Genomic DNA, 9,404 nt, shown 5'->3' on the forward strand with positions numbered 1-9,404 from the left:
ATCACGACCAGAAACAAATTATTCATGACGAAGCATAGTTTGAAATACTACACGTAATAAAACCCAATTGCAAACCAGGCTAAAAATGTTAAAAGTGACTCATATCCACTGTACTGGAAGTGAGTTAATGGATTTTTAAGGTAAGGTCACAATGGAAAGTTTATTTTTGGCTTGCTGATTGTGACCAAAAAGATATAATAATAATAATAGATGCAAATATTTAATGCTAAGCTCAATTAATCTGCTAGTTGATCAGTTTTCATATTATTTGTCACAAATTTTAGTTTTTTTTCAATGCTGACGACTATTTACACCCAACATGGCTTCCAGAGACCAGAAAACATGATCGAGACTGTCATAAAGTAGTCGGTAGGTGACATTGCCTGGATTTTGTGTAAACGTTTTGTGGAATATTGGTTCATTGTTTTAATAAGGAGAGATAAAAGCTTATCTGTTGAGCTAATGAAAGACTAGCGATACTTGTGAATAAGTAATTTTCCCAGAGTCACCTGTTTTCTGTTGGTGGAAATACCTGTTCTAAAAATAGCATAGAAAAAATTCCACTGAGTAAAATAAACTTTGATCTGTGCCAGTGTTTAAAAATCCGTTGATGCAGTCGCGCCTTCGTTATACAATTCTGGAAAACGTAAGTATTATTGGAATACGTTTATTTCTTCAAAACATGGCTTTTGCTGCAGGTTCAAATGCACGCAGATTGAACGGTGCAATTGCACCGCACGATGACCTAGTTACGCCTGTTGATTTAACATAATTATATTACAAGGTGGACTAAGGTCGACGGCATAGTTACGGGCATTACAGGAAAATACATGTGCACGCGCATTATTGTGACCACCTAGTTAAAAAATTGCACGCTATCCAATTAGGACAAAGTGCTGGCTATTTTACAAGGACATGATAGGCTGCTATATAGCATACTGTGCATTTGACTAATAGTAGAGTTTAGAGAGAGCGCCATGGCGATGCTATCATGTGACTGAACTCCCAACGGCGTCTTTACAGGGCTTTTCAAAGGTCATCGTATGCTGGTTTCGGTAATAAATGCAGAAAAAAAATCCTGCTTAGTGCACTTCGGATGGAAAATATGTAAAGACGAGAGGCGTAGTCCAAATATACTGAAAAGCATGCAAACTGATAGATTTTTCCAAGAAGGTAGAGAAGATTATAGAATTTTGGGAATTTCCAATGTTTGCATTGGAGCTCATAGGCCTAAGTGACTGTGAAAGGAAGCCAGCTGTAGTAATGACTGAATAAGACTGCATTCCCACAGATTTTAGATCGATCTATCCCCGTGAGGAGTCTCACTAGATAGCTGTCAGCTTTACCGGCTTAAATGTCTGTCCCGCTTACTTTCAAATCTAATTTTGGTATTGAAAAAAAAAAAAAAAAAAAAAAAAACAGGTAAATTTTGCACTGCAATTTTTCTCCTTTGCACAAAAATACTAGCGATAGCGCGTGAGATAATTTTTATATTTAGTAACTCGGTTTTGATATCAAAACTGGCTTATTTTATCACTCTGTTACTGAATCCGTTTTATCTCTTGGATTAAATTAACTTATCATGGTGATTTAACCTATCTTATCTCCCTCTTTTTTTAGAACAATTCCAACTCGTTCATCCATTTCCCCGGAAAACCAAAACCAAAACAAATCCCTCCTTTCCCATATCACGGACAGACCGCAGCTAGGAACGGAAACCATGTCTTGCCACCAGAGTCAGAGAAAATCCCAACTCCAGACTTGCGGATCCGGTGAATTAAACCGCAGTCATCTCGAGCACGAAAGCGAAATGCTGACAGAGACAGCGCTGAGCGTCCCCGAGTTGCATTCAGCTGAAACTGATCCACACGTTATAAAGAGAAGGCCTTATGCCGTGTCGCACTCTAAATCTCGGGACAGCGGATACGATGAGGCATTATCGTTATTCAGTCTTGCAAAAGAGACTACCAAAAAGGGCAGGGACAACAAACAATCTAACAAATTCTTTACGTACAAAAACTCAGAACAAATAAGTATGGGCGGTCATCAGTTAGATGCAATTATTCCCGCTGAAAGTGGTGGTTTAGAGGTTCCAAAAAGCGTCGCCTCGGACCAGAAGTTAACAGGAAAAGGGGCGCCTTGTAAAAGACCTGAATCATTCAGTGACCGTTCTGGCACCCCCGATGCTGCATATCAAAGCCTTTCTGATAATAGCCTCAATGAGTTTCTAAGTACTGAAGAACAACTTAATGAAGCAACAGAAAAAACCAACCTTGATTCACCATTCAACGTAAAGCCAAAAACTGAAACTGGCACTGACGTAGAAAGCAATGAGCGAGAAATTGTTACCGAAAATATTTGTGATGGTCTATTGGGGAAGCGTGGCAATTCTCAAAACAAGCGGCCGCCAATAACACCCAGAAAAAGCATTCAAAATAAGCCCGCTAAGAACAGTACTTCCAATTTAAGTCGGTTGGAAAGTGAATCTCACGCAAGCAAACCAGCACCCGACAAATGTGCAACGGACTGTGCACCTCAAACAATATTGCCGTCCAATTTCGAGGTTAACCCGTGTCAGGTGCGTAGTCATGCCGAGATAAATTCACCAACAGACGATCCAGATCAGAAATTCAGAGAACACCCAAATCAAATAAACAATGATTATGAAATAACTTCGGTAGGAAGGGTTGCTGAGACACAAACAGATCCAAGTCTTTCATACTCGTATAACGGGAACGCGAAGAATGAACAACGTCTGCTCTCCGAGATTATTTCACGGCTAGAAGATGAAAAGAAAGGACTCGGAATTGAATTAAAAAAGGTAAGATATTTGTTTATTACTGAAATAATGAAAAACTTTTCTTTTTTCTTTTAAAGATATCATTTCGGTGTTCAATTTGCTGAATATATTTTTTCAATTATTTTATTTTCAGGGAGGGGCAGTTTTAAAGAAAAAATTACCCTTTGGCAGTGAGCCACTTATAAATGCTTTGTCGTCCTGGTACAGCAATGATTATAAAAATTCATCAGTTATAAATTTAGTACATTCTTATCACTGGTATCACAACTATGGGGATTTTTGTCGTCAGTTTGAGTGATTGATTTATCGACAGTTTAATCATTTATTCATTTTGCGATACCATTGGAATATTTTACGTGCAGTTCTGCACTTCTCCGCAAGGCGTGCATTCATCTCATACCCTCTTAGTTAACTAATAAAAAACCGACATGTGAATGAAAAAAAGTACATATGTAGGAAACTGATTTCAAACATCACTTTTTTCAAACTTGGCCAATTTCATGTATTTAAGCACTTGGAGGTCGCTGGGGCATACAGCGCATCGAAAATCCAAATATTAGTAGATACCAAAAGCATTGTGAAAACTACAGAATGTTGTCTTGCTTTTTGCAAGTGTGAACTGGGGCATTTATAGCGACAAAACTTCATGACTAAACACATTTGGTCGTTACGATGATGTTAAGTAGATCTAAAGGAAAAATGGATGACTCAGTCGTCTAATGCAAGACGGGAAGGAAAATCACGTTCTGAAGTGTATAGAAGTACTTGCAAATACTCAAAATTGAGACAAGTGAAACAGGTGTCTATTTTACACGCACTCTCAGCCCCAAAGCACGCACGCGCACAAACACAAAACACAATCAGACGCACTTTTGTACAAACTATTCTAAGGGCGAGAACGACATATCTCATGTTCAACGCTATATATCGTTTTCTGAATTTGCACTTACGCGTTCTCTTTCTAGTCAACTACAATTTTTACGCCCACGTTACTTCCATAAATAAAGTTTTATGAAGTTTTCCATTTTAAAATAACTTTTAAAGAAGGACTCCGCCCATATGCTTAACATTACTCATAGGGCGTAGCCTGCGTAACTTTTACCTTAGCACTGTGATAATGATCTTAACGAAAAGACTTCCTTGTTGCAATGCTATTTTCTCTTTATGGTGATATTAAAATCAAAAGGGAATATATATATTTAACATTCGTATCAAAAAGCCCCCTATCCAATTCTTCTTTAGGTTTTAGTTTGCAGGAAGAAAAATGTAATGATTTAAAGTTTGTCAAATCATCACGGAAGTTGGAGGTGATAAAAGAATTGTAAACGAAGGAGGATGAAATTGCAAATAAGAATCATGCAGTTAATCATAGATAAGAAAAAAGTCGTAACTCCCCTCTTCAAGCTTGAAAGTTGTGTGTTTACCCGGATATGATTTAATGAAGGACGTTGTGTAACTTCCCTTAGTTACAAACCCTTCAGAAATTCATTTTTCTTAAACGCTCTTTTGCTTTTACTGGCGGGCCTTCCTCAAAACAGCAGCCTGCTTTTCAGTTATTCATTAAGTATTGCAAAATGGGTTAATAGAAAATTAGACTTCCTTTTTCAGAAAATTGATTTCCTAATTTCTCGAATATAAAGTGTAGTGAGTTTTTAAGGCACTGCATGAGGAAGTTGGACCAATCAAAACAAATCAAAGTTTTAGGAGTTTGAAAATAAATTCAATCTGTCTTCATTAGCTTTAGTCAACCGTAATACTGCTAAGAGCAACTTTGTAGGTGAAACTTATAAGTTGGTTTTGCTAGCCTTTAGCGAATTACCTGTACTAAGGATTGCAGATCATATAATATTTGTATATAATGTATATAATATTTGTATATTTTAAAGTAAATGAAGGGAACAAAATGAGAACAATCCTTTGTGATTATTTTGAGTTGTACTTTTCAAACTTATGTGAGTGCGTTTTATTTGTTTTATATTTAGGATATTTTACATTTACAGGTGATATGTTTGAAAACCTTTGCTTTAAGAATTTATTTGTTTCGAAGAAAGTTTTTTTCACAATATGATATCTTTTAATTAACGTTGCAATCTTTTTTTAGTTACAAGAGTCACAAGAGAAAATGAGTCGTCGAATACGAGAGGTTAGTACATAAACCATTTCATTTACATAACTTAATTACATTCATTTTTAATACAATTATATTTTCTATATATATAACCTAGTATTTTTACGTTATATGGAGACGGACTGACGCATATTGTTACGAATATTTTCTATATGTTATAATTTCGCACCACGACTGATGAACCCGAAGTGTTGGTTGATCTTTTCATGAAAATTTATCTTATTTATTGAAATGTACTTGGAGCGCATAAGCTTGGAATAGTATTTAGCTGCACTCTGACTACTGGGTGGGCTAGCAGTCTGTTACAAAAATGTTCAAATTTTATTCTTTTGAAAAATGTTCAAATTTTATTTTCAACAGTATAATTTTGTATACTATTTCAGGAGCCCCCACTATAAGAGGGTGGTATTTAGCGGTCTTTATCAATCACAGCACAGATGACTTCTTTGTATAAATAGGTACACATAGCTCCCTGCTTTAAAACTCTTTATTCTTTCATAACTAGATATTTCATTCAGCAGTGAAGGGATTTTATTTTCTTGTGCCTAAAAATATTCCCCTATTCTTCAGCTTGAGGAGGCTAACAGGGAGTGGGCCAGTTACGATGCACAACGGGAAAAGTATGTTCAGAATCTGCTTCGAAGAATAGCGGGGCTGGAGGAAAAATGCAGAAAGGATTCCACAGAAAACCAGCAGGTAAACCTAAGCTGTTTCTTTACAGCATATATTTATTCTTGCTCACGCATGCTGCAAGTTAAACAATAAAAGTGCGTGCGTACGTGCACTTTAATTTTCTAAAGATATTGTCAGTAGATTTAATTCTCAAAAATAATTCTGTTTTATCCTCTTATCTAGCGAACACGAACACGAAAACCTTTTTCATGGTAGAATCTTTATCTTTATAAAGTAGATTGTATTCTCAATTTTTCCATTATTTATATTACATGTATTACTCTTTTCTGTATTAGTCTTTTCAGTTAAGAGACGAAATCTCACGCCTAGTAGCAGATAACAAGAGACTTGCACAGACCATCAAAGAACTGAAAGACTCAGATTCCAGCAGCAAATTGAGGGAATGTGAAGATCAGTTGGAACTGCTGCAGGAGCAAGTTCGACAATGTACAAAAGATTTCGAGGCCGAACGCGGAGACAGAGAGAGAGCCGAGAGTAAAGTGGCTACCCTGGAAGATGAACTCAGATCTCTCAGAGGAATGGTGGGTGCAGTTTTTGCTTTGCCCGCACATTGGTATTTCACACGCGGGAAACTATTACCTCAGCCCATTGCGTTTTCAACTTAAAAAAAAGTTAATCTTAATATAATGGCTGATAAACCAGTGTAAAATTGCAAACAATTAGTCATCGTTCATCAGTTAAGGGTTTGTGAAGTGCGGTCTCTGTTTGTTTCTTCTCACACTTTGTAAGAATGCAGATATGAAATACGTCGCACCCCCAAAAAAAGCACCCTGCAAAAAGATTTCCCTTTGTTTGAGAATAACGATGTACTTTTTAAAGTACATTACACAGTACAGCAAGCATGCCCCCACCCCCTACACACACACAAGGACAAATAAAGTTGAGAAAGATTGGTGTTGATTTCACCATTTTCTCTTGGAAGTGGGATGGGTTCCGACAGTGTCATTCAATACTGCACTTCGGTATTAAAGGTGTGATAGGTAATTCTATGTCCTTTGATCGTCTGGTAAATTCATTAAATTTTAGACAATTACTAAAGTTCCTTATAAATACACATTAATTTTATTTTCAAAAGAACCAACAGAGTAGACTTACTGGCCGGGGGCGGCCTTCCGTTGAGGTGCCAACATTTGAAGCTCAGCAAAGAACTGTTGCAACAGATTTCCGAAGACAGCAGCTAAGTCAGTTAGTAGCAGATTGTCAACCTCACGGTGAAGCGAGAACACCTCAGGTATGCCAGTCACGGCTATCAAAATATATTGATATACATTGAGAGAACAGTTTCAATAGCTCTGTATGTATCAATTCAAATTATTGTTTTTCTTTTTATCACGAGCTTGTAAAATATGTGGGTATTACCTCCAATATTTCTGTGACTGTCAGTCACCATCATCAGGGAGTAAATGACTAGTCCCTTGATAAAAAGAAAAACAATACTTTGAATAAATATACATTGTGTATGAAGTTAAACTTTGCTCAAGGGGTTATTGTTCACTTGACCACCGAGTGGTATGCTAAAGTATTCTATTATCACGGTAGTTTTCGAACAATAGGAAAGAGTATCTGTGTGTGTGTTATATGATTCAGTGGTCATTAACTTGAGATGTATTCATGAGATCAAAAAGTCATACCAGGAAGTTAAACACAGAGATTCTATTGTTAATGGCAATTAATAAATCCAAAAGGAGTGTTAACTTTATCAGAAAATTTTCTGTACAGACGTGTTAAAATTCCCCACTGTAAAATTGCAGAAATTTCTTTAAACTTGTTTTGAAACTGAGTCTTATCTAACTATCTCTATTAGTCCAAAGAAAAAGCAAAAATGGGTCGTATATGTCACTGGAAAATTTTTGTTTTGAAAGCGAAAGTGAAAGCACTAGCAGTACCAGTTTCCCATTACGTCATAAACTGCCCTTAATATTGAAAGTGATGGTGAGTTAAATATTCTCTTTTATTGTCACTTTCAGACGCTGCGCAGTCGCGGCTGTGCCGAGGAAGCCAGGTTCTTTCCACATTTCGTACTTCCTCATCAACAACTGGAAGTCGACTGTCATACAGGTAATGACCAATTTGGACTCTCTAGCGAACCACGTGATCAGGAAGTTTGGGATCGAGGCTTTAACAGAGGCATGGATTGTGCTGATGGCGCCGCGGGTTTAAATGATGCAAAACTGCGTTGTCCAAAATGCTGGAGAGAGTACCCGCCACACCGCCATTTGGAATTGTTAGAGCACATTGATATTTGCTGTGATTAAAGTCAAAAAGGCTCAGAATGATTTCCTAGATACCTCCGCCAAAGAGGTGATATTATCACGACCGTTTATTACTTTTTTTCACCAAAATAAATCAAAAAGTTACGGGCGAAATTTGATGACAATTTCAGGCTAGGTCAAAAGTAGGATTACTTACAAGTGGTAAGGTTTTTGTGACCCCGATCCCCATTAGGATCCAGGACTTGAAAAGTAATCTGGAGCAAGAGCCAATGACCTGACTAAAAATGAAGAAAGGTGCTATCAGGTCGTTGTGCAATGAATGTGCTCTCAACTGCTACAATGTGTCAGTGTCAGGTTTTTGGTGGAAGTCGGCGCTCTCTGAGGGCTTTGCTAGTATTTTCTGTGTGTGTGTGTGTGTGTGTGTGTGTGTGTGTGTGTGTGTGTTTGAGTGAGAGAGAGAGAGAATGAGAGAGAATCTTCACCTCAGGGTCATTGCAATAAAGAAGTTAATTTTACTTCTTTGTATATATATATATATATATATTGTGAAATGATATTGTTATGTGAGTCAATGCACTGGAATACATGCTATCCGGACGCTCCTGTAAGAAACATGCATGACTTCCCTAAAAAAAAAAAAATAAAATAATAATAATAATAATAATGATAGTAAAATAATAAAAAACTGATGGCACGGCTTATCCAAAAATAATGAACACGTTCAGCTTACTGAACTTATTTTGCTATCAAGTTCAAGGCTTGAAAGGGTCTGAACTTGAAAACCTCCATATGATTTTTTTTTCTTTGGCGAGAAATACGGAGGTTTAAGAATATATTTTAGGACTCAGTTGCTTTTATATTTTGCACACTGATAAAGATAAACTAAGCTCTGGATACAAAGAAATTTAACACTGTTCATGGTGGAGTAGAATTTGTATATTGAATAGTAAAACGTATAAAGAAAGATTGAATAATAGCTGTTTAGTTGAAGACCTGTTCAATTTTCATATTCTTATTCTGTGATATCCGAATATTATAACGTCCCAGGTTTAAATGTCATTATACGATGCTTTATAATTGTGTATATGCTAAGGTAATAAAATTTTGATAAATAATACATTTGAGCTTGTTCAACTTTGTTCAAATAACATACATGTTCGCATAGAATTTGCAGCAAATTGAAAGTATATGCCAGAACGAATTTCCCGTAGGGTTCTATAGTAATTGAATCCAAAGTTCAAATCAAAATATCAACAAAGCGAACATGGGTACCTATCGTGTTTAAATCATAATATGGATGCAATAGTGTCATCTATGCAAGTAAAGAAAGATTAGGAAAAATTGAGAATAAAAGAAAGAATCCCTACATTCAAAGTTAGTCCGTATTGTTATTTTTCTCAAAAGTTTGGCTTTTTGTAATAATCATTTTAAATAATCTATGAGTTTCTTTCAATTTATTCATCTTGAAATTTGAATTTCATATGAAGAGTTCTTATAACTTTAAGACTATTGGTATTCCGTCCACTGAAGCAAAATCGGGGGTAAAACGGTGAACGCGCTAGTATTAAAG

At 36.3% G+C, this 9,404-nt stretch overlaps 1 protein-coding gene across 2 annotated transcripts; it reads left to right on the forward strand.

Moving 5' to 3' along the window:
- The first annotated feature begins 205 nt into the window (after nucleotides 1-205).
- Nucleotides 206-9,178, forward strand: LOC106175037 (uncharacterized). Of its 2 annotated transcripts, none has more exons than XM_087017157.1 (7): nucleotides 206-369; nucleotides 1,621-2,821; nucleotides 4,902-4,943; nucleotides 5,499-5,624; nucleotides 5,906-6,142; nucleotides 6,697-6,852; nucleotides 7,589-9,178. In XM_087017157.1, exons 2-7 carry the CDS (start codon nucleotides 1,721-1,723, stop codon nucleotides 7,874-7,876), a joined length of 1,950 nt encoding a protein of 649 aa, XP_086873283.1. In that variant the 5' UTR covers nucleotides 206-369; nucleotides 1,621-1,720; the 3' UTR covers nucleotides 7,877-9,178. The 2 variants fall into 2 exon arrangements, with proteins under 2 accessions (XP_086873283.1, XP_013412299.2); XM_013556845.3 differs by lacking the exon at nucleotides 206-369 and adding an exon at nucleotides 545-646.
- The last annotated feature ends 226 nt before the right edge of the window (nucleotides 9,179-9,404 follow it).

This window comes from Lingula anatina, chromosome 7 (genome assembly GCF_051362555.1).
Source record: "Lingula anatina isolate TDL-2025a chromosome 7, LinAna3.0, whole genome shotgun sequence".
Lineage (NCBI taxonomy): Eukaryota > Metazoa > Brachiopoda > Lingulata > Lingulida > Lingulidae > Lingula > Lingula anatina.

Excerpts from the sequence above, each read along its gene's own strand:
- LOC106175037 (XM_087017157.1), top strand. The coding sequence starts at position 1,721 with ATGTCTTGCCACCAGAGTCAGAGAAAATCCCAACTCCAGACTTGCGGA. Across the intron at positions 2,822-4,901 it reads TCGGAATTGAATTAAAAAAG|TTACAAGAGTCACAAGAGAA; the intron begins GTAAGATATTTG and ends ATCTTTTTTTAG. Across the intron at positions 5,625-5,905 it reads ATTCCACAGAAAACCAGCAG|TTAAGAGACGAAATCTCACG; the intron begins GTAAACCTAAGC and ends TAGTCTTTTCAG.